This window comes from Hyperolius riggenbachi, chromosome 12, assembly GCF_040937935.1.
Source record: "Hyperolius riggenbachi isolate aHypRig1 chromosome 12, aHypRig1.pri, whole genome shotgun sequence".
NCBI lineage: Eukaryota > Metazoa > Chordata > Amphibia > Anura > Hyperoliidae > Hyperolius > Hyperolius riggenbachi.
Genome location: NC_090657.1, coordinates 203,726,140 through 203,744,339, shown reverse-complemented (window position 1 = coordinate 203,744,339; position 18,200 = coordinate 203,726,140). Strand labels below are relative to the sequence as shown.

At 45.7% G+C, this 18,200-nt stretch overlaps 1 protein-coding gene across 1 annotated transcript in view; it reads left to right on the top strand.

Annotated features, from left to right (window-relative positions):
* ANKRD40 (ankyrin repeat domain 40) overlaps positions 1-18,200 on the top strand; it is a 39,093-nt gene that overhangs the window by 11,048 nt on the left and 9,845 nt on the right. The window contains exons 3-4 of the mRNA XM_068262706.1: positions 3,749-4,216; positions 7,063-7,244. Coding sequence (XP_068118807.1) covers positions 3,749-4,216; positions 7,063-7,244 — 650 coding nt within the window. The remainder of the gene's footprint in view (positions 1-3,748; positions 4,217-7,062; positions 7,245-18,200) is intronic.

Genomic DNA, 18,200 nt, shown 5'->3' with positions numbered 1-18,200 from the left:
GGTTTATAATGATGATCTTGAGAGAAACTGTACTGAAGCCCAACTTAAAGGATACCCAAGGCGACACGTCACATGATGAGACAGACCTGTATATGTACAGGGCCTAGCACACAAATAACTAGGCTGTGTTCCTTTTTTTTTTTTTTTTTTTTTTTCTTTCTTTCTCTGCCAGAAAGAGTTAGAAATCAGGTATACAAGTGACAGTTTATGTCCAGGTCGGGACTGGGTCCGACTACAGTGTAACCCTCACTGATAAGGAATTACAGCCATAAAACACTTTCTTGGCAGAAAATGGTTTCTGACAGCAGGAAAGAGATAAAATTGTCAGTAGTTCATAGATTTTGGCGCTGGCATACTTTAATGCATGTGTCATTGAGACAGTGAAACCGTGGGATATCTTAAAAAAGAAAAAAATTAGAGAATAGGAACAATTGTTTCTCATCCGTTTTTTTTCACCTCCTGTTTCCTTTAAGCTCTAATTATGCTTGAAGAAAAGGCAAAATGGCAAACTGAGAGCCCAATATAGTGCAGTGTGTATCAAAACAAAAGTGGTATCCCCTTTTATATAGTATAGAGCAGGGGTCCCCAAACTTATTTGGTCAAGGGCCCGGTCAACATACTTCAGACTGCCGGGGGGCCGGAACATACATAAAATGATGTTGAAAAACTTTACATTGAATCTAGGTATTGATTCCCTGCCAATCATGCCCGGAGGAGAACTCCCAGCAGCATTCAGTCATGTGGTGCCCAAAGAACGTGTTTGTGCACCAGACAGTGAAGCATACCCAGGTGACAACCTGCAGTCCAGTTGGACTGCATTGTTACCTGATGCAGAATTGGAAGCCAGCGAATGACTGCTCACTGGCTTCTACAGTATGTGGATGGGTGGTGCCAGCACTGCTATTCTATATTTAAAAGTGCAGTGGCCCACATCTGTAAGTTATACATTTTGTGTTTGAGGGCCAGTAAAAATGCCTTCGGCCCACGGGCCTTAGTTCGATGACCACTGGTGTAGAGTAATACTCACAGTTGTAGGTCACCTCAAAGGCAACCACTATAAAGGCATGTGGGGAGAACAAGCCTGATCACGCTCGGGTTAAAGGACAACTGAAGCAAAAGGGATATGGAGGCTGCCATATTTATATCCTTTCTAAACAATACCAGTTGCCTGGCTGTCCTGCTGATCATCTGCCACTAATACTTTTAGCCATAGACCCTGAACAAGCATGCAGCAGGTCAGGTGTTTCTGACATTATTGTCAGGTCTTACAAGACTAGCTGCATGCTGGTTTCTGGTGTACTTCAGCCACTACTGCAGCCAAATATATCAGCAAGGCTTCCAGGCAACTGGTATTGTTTAAAAGGAAATAAATAGCCATTGTCTTCTCGCTGTGTGCGTGCGTGCGTGGTGTGCTGTACATACATACATACATACATACATACACACAGCCTCTGTAGAAGCGCGAAGCGGCCGTCAGGTGAGCAGTGCCCAGCACCCACCGTCACGAGTTGACAGAAATTCCCAAACCATTATAAATAGGGTTATATCCTTCACTCATGAGAACTCAAGAACCTGCTTGGTGAGATTGGAGGAATGTCTTCAGATCTACAATATCTGCTAAAGATTGTTTTCTTCCTTTCAACTGGCAATAACACGAGATAAAACAATAAGAACCTTTACAGAAGATATTTATGTAGAAGTAGAAAAGTGCCCTCCATTCAATGTCATATATTCTTATCACCTCCTCGGTGACCGCTAGCTGGCTGCTCACCCCACCCTAGTCAGTCTGAAGCCACACCTCCCTTCTAGAGAGTGACAGACCGCAGCAAGAAGCGGGACTTCAGCCAGCAGCAAGCATTCTCCTTCTTGCATACCCAGGTGACTAGAAAGTGAGTGTTACAGACTGACTGATAGTGAGGAGGCAGACGTAAGTCACTTAGGAGACCAGGATGTGTGATACGGTGAAGCAGGTACGGTATTTCCTTGTATTGTTTTAGCAACTATTTTTTATTCATAAGTTTTAAAATATACTACAAAGGCCCTCCCAGGATAAGGTGCACAGTGATTTTTCCAGAACATTGTTGTCGTGTTTAATTATTTTTCTGAATGTATGAAGTTCAATTATTTCGTACAATTGTGATAATGTTCCAAGAATTTTACCCAGCCAGGGCATTTTTATTTAAATGTAATTTTTATTAAAATGCAAAGTATAAGCTGCATGTAAAGTCAACAATCAAAGAGCGATAAAAGCAAATCATTTACATCAGCCTCAGCCAAGATTCCAGGTTACTTTATATTTCCAGCTTATAACTCAGACATAAAGTAAAGATATTAAAATATCATGAACATATAACCTCTTACTGGGCCATTTTTGATGTTTTCGGCTGGGCTCCAGTCCATGAATGAGCATGGCTGGACCTCGCACCTGCGCAGTAGTGCTGTAAGCCAAGTCCTAGTGGCTCTGTGCTGCTGAGCAGGTGCAAGCCATTATGTGCCGTGCGGCTGCGCTTTTTCATGGACGGGAGTTCGACAGCGCACATCTCTCAATAAGCCGTAGTCAGAGAGGTTCCGGGGGTCCCAGCGCTGGATCGGTGGAGGAGAGTGGGTCGGGGGAGCCTCTGGACTATCCACAGCCTTCCCCTCTACTGAAATGGAGGAATACTCTAAATGGGGCACTTTTTATCCCTCTAGATCAGTGGTCCTTAAACTAAGGCCCGCGAGCCGAATGTGGCCCCCTGAGGCTTTTTTACCGCCCCCCCCCCCCAACACACACACACACACACACACAAAATGTATTACTTCCAGATGTGGTCAGCTACATCAAATATTGGTGGTCTGCATATAGAATAGCAGTGCTGGCACCACCCATCCACATGGAAGCCAGAAAGCAGTAATTCGCTGGTTTCCAATCAAATTCCACGTCGGGCGACACTGCTGTCCACTGCAGGTTGTCACCCGAGTATGCTTCACTGTCTGGCCCGTAGAAACTTCGACATCATTTTATATATACTCCGGCCCCCCAGCAGTCTGAAGTATGTTGACCCGGCCCTCGACCCAAAACATTTGGGGACCCCTGATCTAGATTCACGTTAATGTTTATACAGAACGCTACAAAATTCTTTCCATCTTCCTAGAAGTTGCAGTGTCACGCTTTGTTATAAACTTATATAAATAAGCAGTAATAAGTATGCTGTACTGCAATGGTGTACCCAGGACAAGATGCAGTGTATACGAGTGTTCATTACCAAAAGCAATGATGTCGGCACTTCTTGTGTTCTTTGTGTTAGTGCAGATACCTCTGCCTTCTCCTTCCTATTGTATATTAGACATAATAAAAAAAAAAAAAAAAAAAAAAAAAAAGTTAATGATATATCAGACACAGGTGATGAGGAGTAAATAGAATTGTTTACGATATAGGAGTGTCTTGATACGTATTCCTGAACATCAGGCAGAAGGCGAGAGGGCATTTTATACACTAATTTGCAAACCAAAATTTCAGGATAGAAAGAATAGGTTTTGTCAGCATGTTTTCCATGGGAAGCAACACTTTCATAGCAATAACTTCAGTGCTGTCAGACATCTCTTCAGCTTACCCGTGCTGGCTGTGGCCTTTTACCTGTGGTGTTGTATTTGCGCACCCTGCCACAACAAGCACGTGTTAATGAGACCATGGCCAGCAGCACCGGAGGTATTTTTTACAATTTACAGAGCTACATTTTACAGGACATTTCTCTTTCTCTCTTTACAGTGGAAGAATTGGAATTAGAAGAGGTGAAAACAGAACCAGAGTTGCCCTTTGTCCCGAACTACTTGGCAAACCCACCTTTTCCATACAGTTTTACCCGGGAAGCCACTGCCAAGCAAGAGACTTCCCCAGTGCCGTTTGTTGAGAACGGGAGCTTGCGGGTTACTCCTCCTCCACCTCCCACCAGCTTCCCGTTACTGAGCAACGGAGTGGAAAACATTCACCTGAATGCTTCGGTGAAGAAAGAGGACAAATTCCCGGCTTTGTTTTACAACGGCGAGGTGCAGATCACTCCAGAATGTGCGCACACGCCTGTACAGACTGGGTCCATGTGCCAGACGCCCGTTTCCCAGAACCTCGGGGTGCTCTCTCCTGTAGCATCTAATCTGCCACACGGGGGTGCCCATGGTGGTCCTATGCAAGTGTTTCAACCGTTCTTCTTTACAGGAGCCTTCCCGTCAAACATGAAAGGTATTGGCCAATCACAGTATGGCAGCAGAACTTGATCTCAGGCCCTGCTTTTTGTGTGTACAAGAATCACATTAGAGGGTAAAGAGGCGCCCAATGTATATAAAACACGCATTTGGGGCGCCTCGAATGCGGCATAAAGACTGCTAGGGCACTTTTATTTGGCCTGAGGAAGTGGGCATAGTCCCACGAAACGTGTTGCCTGTGCTTAATATTCAATTAACCTTCCTTACCTAAAGTGAGTTTGTCGTCTGTGAGGTAAGCCACCTCAACCCTTTTCCATTTTATTGATTTTAAAGTGTTTTATATACATTGGGCGCCTCTACTTTACCTTACTCCCCCCACCCTTCTGGGAGGGGAGCCTTGCGCACCTATCCAAGGGGCGCAGGTTTTTTGCTAAGAGAGCGACCGAGTCCAGGACTGCTGGTAGACCTGAGTGGAGTCAGGTTTAAAACACTCCACCTGCCTGAAGTGGTTGGTTGCCCCCTTTGCAACCCACCTTTGTGAGTACCCTTCTATAGAAGTATTTTTTATTCCCAATACTTGTGACATACTGCGCCATTTGGGCTCCCGTTTTCTCTTTGTTTCCTCCAGTGCTATACAAGAATCACATGATCAGCAACTGAAAGCTGGGGAGGAGCAGAAGCATTGTCAGGGCTCTTTCACATCTCAGCTGGTTTTCGGCGTTTTGTCACAACGGCAATAGATTGCGTTAACCAAGGTAAAATGAAAGTCCATAGACTTTCATTTTACCTTTCACATCTAACGCAGCGTTTTGGTGCATTGCTGTTTGACGCACCTGGGAGCTTTTAATTGTCAGGAGCCTGCGTTTTTCCGTCGGGTGAATCAGAACTACCGCTGCTAATCAGCGTCTCACCATAACATCCCAACGTCAACGCCACTGATCATACTGGTTGTAGGAAATCTGCTCCTGCAAGCGTCATGTAATGTGAACGAGCCCTCAGCAAGGGTTGCAGTTCTTACAAGCTTAATAGCTCATGATACTGCAACAGCAGCATATTAAAACACACAGGAATGTTTTATACAGTATACGTACATACTAAACCGGTGCCCAAAAAAATTATGCGCATGGTGAAACCAAAAAACCGCTCACCCTTCTCCTGCAAAAGTCCCGGCTGCGTTAATTACTATTCCCCCACCAGGTCGCCATGGACTCAGGTAAGACGGAATTCAGCTGCCAGGTATTGCTGGCGGCTGACTTACACTGTTATAAAGGGTCATATGAAGGCTGATTTCTGCGGTGCTTGCACAGCATTTCACTAATATTAGAAGTGTAACGGGCCTGAAATGTGACCCAAAGCGATCACTAACAATCGATTGATGCAACAAATTACAAAAAAAGAAGAAGTTCTTCGCCCCCAATATCAATTAAAAAAGTAATTTAATCAGATAACTAAAGCCATGGTCAATACAAACAATTTAAAACCATTTACAAACAAAAATAACAGCAACCCCTGGCAGGGAAAATCTGAATTACAATGACCCAGCGTGAGAAAACACCCGAGTCTAAAAAGTTAATATGAAAGTGATGCATATTGTCGAAGAAAGAACTTCACCAAAGTGTGGGCAGCGCGGTGGGGTAGTGGTTAGCGCTCTTGCCTTGCAGTGCTGGGTCCCCGGATTAAAGCCCAGCCAGGTCAGTGCTGCTTCTCTGTAGCCCAGGTCAGACGCTTCTGCCGCTGTTTCTGGTTCAAAAGTGGGTTCATGCTTCCATCTGCTGAAAAGCTTTATGGAGATGATTTCATTTTTCATCACCTCCTCCAGTGTCCTGCATCTTTTTAGGGCGCTACGCCCATACACGTAGCGGTCACGTACATTTGGAGGCGTCATGTGGTGTAGGGGCCCCCAGCAGCCATGGAGAAAGATGCAGGACACAGGAGAAGGGGCACCAGCCATACGTGGGAAAGGCTCCCTCATCCGAATGAAATCTGGGCCCATCCATAGTAGGGATGTGTTGTGGCCATTCATTTTACCACCATGCACAGTGCAGCTCTGTCCCCATTTTATTACACAGAGTTGTGCACCACTATCCGATAATGTTTCGCAGCAATGTGCAAGTGTGGGAATTTACACATTGATTTCTTCTCTGTCGGTATGATTGATGCTTTGTACAGCCATGTATGTAATGAGCAAGTCCTGACTATTGCTGTACATCAGTTTACCACAACTGCTGAAGAGCTTCTTTTAGGGCTCTTTCACATTAGGGCAGATTTTCTGCGTTTCAACGCAAAGGATAAAGTTTGCGTTACCCAAGGTGAAATGAAAGTCCATAGACTTTCATTTTAGCTTTCACATATAACGCAGCCTTTTTGTGCGTTGCGTTCCACTGCACCCAGGCGCAGTTTTTTGGCCAACGCTAGCTTTATGCGTTACAATGTTAGTCAATGTAAAACGCACACTATGCGCGTTTTTAATCCGTTAACGCAGGCAATCAGTCCCAGAATGCAACAGAGGAACAATGTAGAAAGTTGACAACTAAAAGAAAAAAAAATTACCTGCGTTTTTCTATGTGCAGTAACGGATTGAAAACGGATTAAAAACGCACACTCACTGCAGTGCAACGCATATCAAAACGCAGTAAAAGGCATACAACAAAACGTATGCTTTGAGCGTTCTCCAACGCAAGCTCTGATGTGAAAGAGCCCTTAGGCATGTTGTTTGGCTGTTTATTATCTGTATTACCTTTTTGTTTTATAACTTGTGATTGTAAAGAGGCATAAAAGCGACATAACTCTACAGTGGTAACCATAATGGCTTTTTTGTACAAGAGTACCACGTCTACACGTGTAATAGCAGCTGGTGATGGATGTTTTCCTGTTTTTGGGCAGAATTAGTGCTGAAGGTGAGAATTCAGACTAACGCCCCTGGAGACAATGACTTCATCGAGGTGGAGATGGACAGAGAGCTGCTGACCTACAGGGAGCTGCTGCGAGTCAGCTGCTATGAGCTGGGGGTCAGTCCAGACCACGTGGAGAAGATTAGAAAGCTGCCAAACACTATGCTCAGGAAGGTAAGAGCTGGGGGCTTCAGAAATGATTTAACGCATGCAGGAGGCCTATATACAATTAACCTTTTCCTGAGTTATTTCTCCTAGGTGATACTTTCACAACTTGTCATAAAACACCTTTCAGGGCCCGTTTCCACCCAAGGCGCGGGGAAACTCTGCCATAGGGTACAATGGCGCCGCCGGCCGAATCACTTGCGCTAGCGCAGGGCAGTTTCTAGGCTAAACTGCACCAAGGATGAGGCTGTAAAAATGCCCCTCCTTACCCCTCTCCCCGGTGGACTTGCGAACCCTTACTCTTTAGGGACAGTAACACAGGTCACAAGTAGATCTGCCTACTCACTAGTGACCAGCCGCTCATTCAGGAGGAAGCAGGGACCAGGAAAAAAAGGCAAAGAGCCCAGAAATCCTACTCCGCACTGACAGCCTGCAGTACCGCTACAGGACATCAGGTGTCAACACGCAGTGGTGACCTGATGATAACTTGACATCGGACGCAGGCAGCCCAGGGGGAGTTAAGGAAGGTGGATCGGGCTGGTAATCTTCATTTTTCTTCCATTTGGCTGCACCACGTGTCACCAGCTCCCTAGCACTTATGTCCTTCTACCTGTACCCCCCTTTCTTTTTCTGTGCCCAGGGCGGTCGCACTGCCCAACAAACGATTCAGCGGACATTACCGGTCCAGGGCCAACTGGCGCAGAATAGTCCCAGCAATGGGAGAGAGTTTTACGAGGCTAGTTGCAGGTGAACATGGAGCCAGAAAAGGACGCCATGGGAGTGATCAGGCGGGAGGGGGCTGGAGAAAGCCCCAGGTATGTATGCTTTTATGCTGAGGCCCCATTTCAGGTCCCCTTTAAAAAGAGAGACAGTCGCATACTTGTCACATCTGAAAATACACCTGTTCAGACAAGCCTATAATTTGCTATAGGTAGCACTAAAGGTTCACTGCCCCACCCTATAACCCCTGTGTTTCCTCCCCACCACTAGAGATGTGGCGAACGGGCGAACATCTCTAAATTCATGGGCCTCTTACTACTTCCGGGTCGCAATGACCCGGAGTAGTACGCCTGCGCTGCCCGGCGGAGCGCGTCCTAGATCGCGCTCCCGTTGCCGGGCACTCTCTGCGCATGAGCATGACGTCATGAGTGACGTCACGCTCATGCGCAGAGAGCGCCCGGCAACAGGAGCGCGATCTAGGACGCGCTCCGCCGGGCAGCGTAGGCGTACTACTCCGGGTCATTGCGACCCGGAAGTAGTAAGAGTCCCAGAGAGGTTCGCCAGGCGAACTGTTCGGCCCAACACTACCCACCACCCTCTAGATTGTAAGCCTGCAAGGGCAGGGACCTGCTAGTGTTTCTCTTACTGCTGTAATTTAATATATGCACATGTACCAACTTTAGAGATATCTCACTGACTAACTAGCATGTATTTGTATTTCTACTATTGAATGTCATGACTGTACAGTGTCTTCAATTTCTTATGTATATTTGTTCCCCATTATTTGTTTTGTACTATGTACAGCGCTATCCAAGATTTTGGCGCTATATAAACAAAAAATAATTATACTAACCTCGGGGGAGGGAAGCTTCAGGCGCTTCCAACATCCTCCTCTGCTCCCCCCCAGCCCTGGGACCATCTGTGCTCCCTTATATATACCAGTGCGGCTGCACAGGTGCAAGACGCCTTGCACCTGCGCAGTAGCACATTGCAGCTCAGGCCTGGCGGGAAAGCCGAGCCCAAGCTACTCCATTGTACTGCACACTGCGAGGCATGCTGCGCAGTGTGGACACACTCATGGACGGGGCATGGATGCAAACTTCTGGAGGTTCCCAGCACTGGATCGCAGGTTTGCTTTAAAGGATTACTTAAAGAGGAACTCCAGTGAAAATAATGTAATAAAAAAAAGTGCTTCATTTTTACAATAATTATGTATAAATGATTTAGTCAGTGTTTGCCCATGGTAAAGTCTTTTAAATCCCTGATTTACATTCTGACATTTATCACATGGTGACATTTTTACTGCTGGCAGGTGATGTAGCTGCTGCATGCTTTTTTTGGCAGTTGGAAACAGCTGTAAACCGCTATTTCCCACAATGCAGCAAGGTTCACAGACAGGAAACTGCCAGGAGTACCACGGTCCTCAGAGCTTCTTGTGGGAAGGGTTTCACCACAATATCAGTCATACAGCGCCCCCCTGATGGTCTGTTTGTGAAAAGGAATGTATTTCTCATGTAGAATGGGGTATCAGTTACTGATTGGGATGAAGCTCAATTCTTGATCGGAGTTTCTCTTTGTGTACAAAAAAAAAACAGTTTAACTTACCCGGAGCCTGTTGCAATCCCCTGCCGTTGTCCTGTGCCTCCAGCCCACAGCGGTGACCCCCTCAAAGCTGCCCGGTTGGGGCCAGTTGCAGGCTACTGCGCATGCGCAGCCCAAGCTACACGCATCCTGATTGCTGTGTGCATGTACAGTAGTGATTTACCCATACTGCGCATGTGCAGAATACTGCTGTGCATGGGGACGCGATGAGGAGGTGCGCCGCTGCTGGCTGGAGGGTTGCGGAAGTACGGTGCAGACACAGGACAACTGCAGGGGGTTGCAAGAAGTCTCAGGCAAGTTAAACTGCTTTTTCTTTTTTTGTAGACTTAAAATGACACCTGAAGTGAGAGGTTTATGGAAGGGAACCTAAACTGAGAAGTGTATGGATTTTTCCTTTTAACCTCCCTAGCATTCTGGACGAGCTAGGCTCGTCCAGAGACGCCGGAGGTCACCGCTCAGGCCCCGCTGGGCCGATTTGTAATATTTTTTTTTAAAACACGCAGCAAGCACTTTGCTTGCTGCGTGTTGTGTCCGATCGCCGCCGCAGATCCGCCGCGATGCTGGGCCCCCCCAGGCGAGACCCCGTGCGCTGCCTGGCCAATCAGTGCCAGGCAATGCTGAGGGGTGGATCGGGTCTCCCTGTGACGTCACGACGTCGCTGACGACGTCATGACGTGCGTCGTCATGGCTACGGGGGAAGCCCTCCTGGAAATCCCGTTCAGAACGGGATTTCTGGATGGGTGATTGCGCCGGTGGGGATCAGAGGGGTGGAAGGGACGCCGCAGGGAAGGGGGAATCATGTAGCTAGCGCTAGGCTAGCTACATGATATATTTAAAAAAAATTGCAAAAAAATCAGAACGCCAGGCAGGTTAAAATATCAGTTGCCTGACTCTCCTGCTGATCCTGTGTCTCCAATACTTTTAGCCACAGCCCCTCAACAGACATGCAGATCAGGTGCTCTGACTGAAGTCAGACTGGATTAGCTGCATGCTTGTTTCAGGTCTGTGATTGAGCCACTACTGCAGGCAAATAGATCAGCAGGACTTGCAGGCAACTGGTATTGTTTAAAAGGAAACATCCATATCCCTCTGTTTAGGTTCCCTTTAAAGTGAATGTTTACCACTTTAAAAAAGAAAAAGTCAGATACTCACCTAAGGAGAGGGAAGGCTCGGTCCTAATGAGCCTTCCCTCTCCTCTCCCGGTGCCCGGTCCCGCGCAGGATCCCCCGTAGCAGTATTCGACCAGTTCGGTCAAATACTGCCACTTCCGCAGCCGAAGGGATCTTTTGGAAGCCTTCGGGAGCACTCGGGCTCCCGAAGACGGGCCGCTCCATACTACGCATGCGCGAGCGCCCTCTATGACGCACTCGCGCATGCGTAGCATGGAGCCGCCTGTCTTCGGAAGCCCGAGTGCTCCCGAAGACCTCCGAAGTTCCTGCGGCGGCGGACGCGAACGGGGGAGCCAGCGCAGCACCGAGGGCACCGGGAGAGGAGAGGGAAGGCTCATTAGGACCGAGCCTTCCCTCTCCTTAGGTGAGTATCTGACTTTTTTATTTTTAAAGTGGTAACCATTGGCTTTAAGCAATACCAGTTGCCTGGTGCATATGCAAACCAGATGGTTTTGACGTTATTGTCAAATCTGGCAGCAGTAGAGTCTGAATCACACCAGAAACAAGCATGCAGCTAATCTTGTCAGATCTGACATAATTAGCTGCATGCTTGTTTCTGGTGTGATTCAGACTCTACTGCAGCCAAATAGATCAGCAGGGCTACCAGGCAACTGGTATAGTTTAAAAGGAAATAAAGATGGCAGCCTCCATATACTTCAGCTTCGACTTCCATTTCAAGGACAACTGAAGTGAGAGGTATATTGAGGCTGCCATATTTATTTCCTTTTAAACAATACCAATTGCCTGGCCGCCCTGCTGATCTATTTGGTTTCAGTAGTGTCTGAATAACACCAGAAACAAGCAAGCAGCTAATATTGTCAGATCTGACAATAACGTCAGAAAGATCTGATCTGCATATACTTGTTCAGGGTCTACGGATAACGGTATTAGAGGCAGAGGATCAGGAGGATAGCCAGGCAACTGATGTTAGTTAACCATTTCCGGACCGAGGTGATAGAGCTCTACGCCCTGTTTTGATGGGCTCCTGGCTGGCAGGGCGTAGATCTCTATCACCGGCGCTGCCGCGATCGTGCGCACCGAACTGGCTGCACTTAGCTGTCTTATGACAGCTAAGGCTTCCGGGTATCGGCAGGAGCCGTCACTGATTGGCTCCCTGCCGTGTGATCGCTGTGAGCCAATCACAGCGATCACCCTCCGAAAGGCAACATAGTTGCCGTTCCGCCTCCCTGTCACTGTGTGGATCTTGTGTGACAGGGAGAGACGCACAGCCTGCAGCCGTGACAGGCTGTGCGATTTTAGTGTAAAAAGACACTTTTTTTATCCCGATCCCCTCCCAACCACCTATATATAGATATAGATAGATAGATATTTTACTGGATTGTGATTTTAACCACTTGCCAACCGCCCCTACCTAGAGGCGGCGGCAAAGTGGAGCCCGCAACGACCGCAATACGCCGATCGGCGGCTCGTTGCGGACTAGCTGGCCGGGGATCGCATGCTGGATGTGCCCACCTGCGACGTCAACCCGCCAGCCAATTAGCAGCGCCGGCGGGTTGTTAACTCCCGATCTGTCGCATGTAAAGCGGATAATACGATTTGTAATGTATACAAAGCGTATTATACAGGCTGCCTCCTGCCCTGGTGGTCCCAGTGATCGAGGGACCACCAGGGCAGGTTGCAGCCCTCCTAGTAAGTACCCAAGCACACTGATCCTGCCCCCTGATCGCCCACTGCACCCATCAGACCTCCCCTGCCCACCCCTCAGACACCTGTTTGCACCCAATCACCCCCCTAATCACCCATTAATCACTCCCTGTCACTATCTCAACGCTATTTTTTAGATTAGGTCCTAAACTGCCCCCTGGGGGCTCCTGAACACCCCCCCCCCCACACACACACACACACACACCCTCATATCCTCCCTCGACCTCCCCCCCCCCCCCCCCTGTGTACTGTATACATCTATTCTTCCCTATAATCACCCACTGATCACCCATCAATCACCCCCTGTCACCACCTGTCACTGCCACCCATCAGATCAGACCCTAACCTGCCCTTTGTGGGCACCTGATCACCCACCCACACCCTCAGATTGCGTGCAGACCCACCCTCAGATCACCTCAGAAAGTGCATTGTTTACATCTGTTCTCCCCTCTAATCATCCACTGATCACCCATCAATCACCCCGTCACCACCTGTCACTGCTACCCATCAGATCAGACACTAATCTGCCCCTTGCGGGCACCCAATCACCCGCCCACACCCTCAATTAGCCCCCAGACTCCCTCTGATCAACTCGCCAGTGCATTGCTTGCATATATTCTCCTCTGTAATCACGTACTGATCACCTATCAATCACCCCCTGTCACCACCTGTCACTGCTACCCATCAGATCAGGCCCTAATATGCCCTCTTCGGGCTTCTGATCACCCGGCCAAACCCTCACCCGCCCCACCGCAGTGACAGAAATTTTTTTTCTGATCACTGCTGGTACGACTTAATTGCCATGTCCAGGTCACGATTTGAGAACATCCGGCGCTTCCTGCACTTCAATGCCAATACAACCTGTCATCTAAGAGGCCACCCTGCTTATGACCGGTTCCACAAAATTCGGCCCCTCATAGACCACCTGTCATCAAAATTTGCAGATGCTTATACCCCTGAACAGTCATTTTGAGGCATTTGGTTTCCAGACTACCCCTCATGGTTTTGGGCCCCTAAAATGCCAGGGCAGTATAGGAACCCCACAAGTGAGCCCATTTTAGAAAGAAGACACCTCAAGGTATTCCGTTAGGTGTATGACGAGTTCATAGAAGATTATATTTTTTGTCAAAAGTTAGCGGAAATTGATGTTTATTGTTTTTTTTTCACAAAGTGTCATTTTCCACTAACTTGTGACAAAAAATAAAATCTTCTATGAACTCACCATACACCTAACGGAATACCTTGGGGTGTCTTCTTTCTAAAATGGGGTCACTTGTGGGGTTTCTATACTGCCCTGGCATTTTAGGGGCCCTAAACCGTGAGGAGTAGTCTAGAAACCAAATGCCTCAAAATGACCTGTGAATAGGACGTTGGGCCCCTTAGCGCACCTAGGCTGCAAAAAAGTGTCACACATGTGATATCGCCGTACTCAGAAGTAGTATAATGTGTTTTGGGGTGTATTTTTACACATACCCATGCTGGGTGGGAGAAATATCTCTGTAAATGGACAATTGTGTGTAAAAAAAAAAAAAAAAAAAAATCAAACAATTGTCATTTACAGAGATATTTCTCCCACCCAGCATGGGTATGTGTAAAAATACACCCCAAAACACATTATACTACTTCTCCTGAGTACGGCGATACCACATGTGTGACACTTTTTTGCAGCCTAAGTACGCTAAGGGGCCCAAAGTCCAATGAGTACCTTTAGAATTTCACAGGTAATTTTGAGGCATTTGGTTTCTAGACTACTCCTCACGGTTTAGGGCCCCTAAAATGCCAGGGCATTATAGGAACCCCACAAGTGACCCTATTTTAGAAAGAAGACACCCCAAGGTATTCCATTAGGTGTATGTGGAATTCATAGAAGATTTTATTTTTTGTCACAAGTTAGTGGAAAATGACACTTTGTGAAAAAAACAATAAAAATCAATTTCCGTTAACTTGTGACAAAAAATGAAATCTTCTATGAACTCCCCATACTACTAACGGAATACCTTGGGGTGTCTTCTTTCTAAAATGGGGTCATTTGCAGGGTTCCTATACTGCCCTGGCATTTTAGGGGCCCTAAACCGTGAGGAGTAGTCTAGAAAATAAATGCCTCAAAATGACCTGTGAAATCCTAAAGGTACTCATAGGACTTTGGGCCCCTTAGCGCAGTTAGGGTGCAAAAAAGTGCCACACGTGGTATCGCCGTACTCAGGAGAAGTAGTATAATGTGTTTTGGGGTGTATTTTTACACATACCCATGCTGGGTGGGAGAAATATCTCTGTAAATGGACAATTATGTGTAAAAAAAAAATAAATCTCATTTACAGAGATATTTCTCCCACCCATCATGGGTATGTGTAAAAATACACCCCAAAACACATTATACTATTTCTCCTGAGTAAGGCGATACCACATGTGTGACACTTTTTTTGCAGCCTAGGTGCGCTAAGGGGCCCAAAGTCCTATGAGCACCTTTAGGCTTTACAGGGGTGCACCCCCCAAAATGCCAGGACAGTAAACACACCCCACAAATGACCCCATTTTGGAAACTAGACACTTCAAGGTATTCAGAGAGGAGCATAGTGAGTCCGTGGCAGATTTCATTTTTTGTCACCAGTTAGCAGAAATTGAAACCTTTTTTTATTTATTTGTTTTGTCACAAAGTGTCATTTTCCGCTAACTTGTGACAAAAAATAAAATCTTCTATGAACTCACCATGCCTCTTAGTGAATACTTTGGGGTGTCTTCTTTCCAAAATGGGGTCATTTGGGGGGTATTTATACTATCCTGGAATTCTAGCACCTCATGAAACCTGACAGGTGCTCAGAAATGAGAGAGATGCTTCAAAATGGGAAAATTCACTTTTTGCACCATAGTTTGTAAACACCATAACTTTTACCCAAACCAATAAATATAAACTGAATTTTTTTTTATCAAAGACATGTAGCACAATAAATGTGGACAAAAATGTATACAGAAATTTTACTTTGACAAATGTTATCACAGGAAGTTAAAAAAATCATTTTTTTGACAAAATTCATGTCTTTTTTGATGAATATAATACAAACTAAAAATCGCAGCAGCAATCAAATAGCACCAAAAGAAAGCTGTATTAGTGACAAGAAAAGGAGGTAAAATTCATTTAGGTGGTAGGTTGTATGACTGAGCAATAAATCATTAAAGCTGCAGTGGTCTGAATGGAAAAAAGGCTCTGGTCCTTAAGGGGTGAAAAGACTGCGGTCCTTAAGTGGTTAAAGGACCTCTGTCATGTGAATCTTAAAATTTTAAAATACATGTAAACAAATAAGAATTGTTTCTTGTAGAGTAAAATGAGCCATAAATTATTTTTCTCCTATGTTGCTGTCACTTACAGTAAGTAGTAGAAATCTGACATTACCGACAGATTTTGGACTAGCCCATCTCTTCATGGTGGATTCTCAAGGTTTTATATATTTTCAAAAGCTCTTAGTGAATGGCAGTTGTTCCGTCCAACTGCCAAAATAGTGTGCAGCGAGCAGGGAAGCTGGCCAGCATCATTGTAAAAATCTTTTTCATGGAATGTGTTTATAAAGAATAAAGGACTTGCTGAGAATCCCCCATGAAGCGATGGACTAACCCAAAACCTGTAATGTCAAATTTCTACTACCTACTGTAAGTGACAGCAACATAGGAGAAAATTAATGTATGGCTCATTTTACTCTGGAAGAAATGTACTTCTTATTTGTATGTGTTTTACATTTTAAGAGTGCAGAATGAGTAAGGGATCATTCACACAAGCGTTGTGGCAGTTGCTTTCCTGTCAGTGCGAATGCCAGGACTGAACACAAGCAGCTGTTGCAATCAAGTAAGCAGAAGCCATGGACCATCAGTGCACATGTCTATTATTGTGTTCAAGTAGATGAGCCCTACATCAGCATAAGTAAGGGGAGCTTGCAAATGTCTGAAAGGCCTCAATTCTGCCCATTGCTGTCAATCACTTTAAAATGGCCAACTGCAGCCCTAAGAGCAGTTTAGTGCAAAGGGTTATGTGAAATCTGCGATCCTGCAGGCAAAATACTGTTGATTGGTCTCTTACAAAATGACCATGGTGGTTTCAGTATAGACTTTTCACACAAGTTTCGTGAAATTCTAATGACCTTTTTAAGTCCATTTCTAGGAGTAATAACTAGGTTTATGATTTGTGCTGGGACCTGATGCATTCTGAATAGGTTACAGTGTTTGTAGGTCTGCAGTAGTTGAGATTTCATGGTCATTTTACACCCTATTAGATGTCTGATACCTGGACCATGATGTCATGCTGTTGACCTTTAAGCCAAGTATTTGGAGTCATCCATGCGGGCTGCTTCTATCTGCTCTTGTGCTGCTTCCTCTGTTACCCTTTACCCTGCTACAATCTCACAGATTAGGCTCAAAGGTTCCCAATGCGTCACTGCTGCACATTAGCGCTGGCACCATGTGAAGAGGACCTGTCAGAAGAACAACAATTGCCACATAGCGCCATGAGTAAAGGAGACCCCCTTTCTTGATGTGACTGTGACTCCTATTCTTTCATTTTCTCCAGGGCTGTGGAGTCAGTACAAAAATCATCTGACTCCTCAGTTTATGAAACTACCAACTCCGACTCCAGCTACCCAAAATGGCTCCGACTCCTCGACTCCGGCTCCTTAGTCTAATACTTACCAGGCCTGTGGATTTGGTACAAAAATCTTCAGACTCCTCAGTTTATGAAACCTTCAACTCCGGGTACCCAAAATTGCTCCGACTCCAACTCGGACTCCACAGCCCTCATTTTCTCTTCCTGTTTTGAATGTTGATAAGTCTATAGATAAGATGATTATTAGACACAAAAGAGAGTGTGTTTCTTTTTTTTAAAGTTAACCTAGAGACGAAGCACCCTCATGTATTTTACCATATATATCAGTGGGAACATTAGAGAAAACACCTACCCTGCTCTCCGTTTCATTCTTCACTGCTCAGCCTGCTTATCAGCTCTGATAAAATCACTGACTGAGCATTCAGTCTGACTATGCTCAGGAATCATTATAGCCGAGTCATTATAGCAGAGCCAGAAGGGGCAGGCTTGGGCTTGAAAAGACATCAGAGAAGACAGACTCAGCTATAATGATTCCTGAGCAAAGCCAGACTGAATGCTCAGTCAGGGATTTTATCAGGGCTGATAACAAGCAGGCTGAGCAGTGCAGAATGAAACAGAGCAGGGTAGGTGTTTTCTCTAATGTTCCCACTGATATATATGGTAAAATACATGAGGGTGCTTTGTCTCTGGTTTACGTTAAGGACCCATTTCCACTAAGTGCAAATTTGCATTGTGACAGCACTTTAGTACTCAAAGCAATGCAATTTTAATGCTTTTTTCAGTGTTGTTTTCCATTGCAAAACAGACATTTGGCATCTTAAAACAAAGGTACAGTGGAACCTTGGTTTGCGAACATAATTCGCTCCAGAAACATGCTTGTAATCCAAAGCACTCTTTTATCAAAGCCAATTTCCCCATAAGAATAAATGGAAACCCAGTTCATTCCATAATCCAAAACCAGTTATGGTAAAATAGTATAAAATAAAGATTTAAACGAGACTTTCACTATAACAGAATCATTGCCATCTGTTGGGTCACCCCAACCCTTTTTTGTGTGTGTTGCTTTAACAAGGAACTTATCCAATGAAAGTGACTTTTGTGGATTTCATGAAATTGTGACTTTGAATAGTCTCTACACTCAGATTAACCTCCCTGGCGGTACACAGATGCGGTGGCTGCGTCCGTGGGAGGGATTTTTTAAATTAAAAGCATTTTTTTAATGTT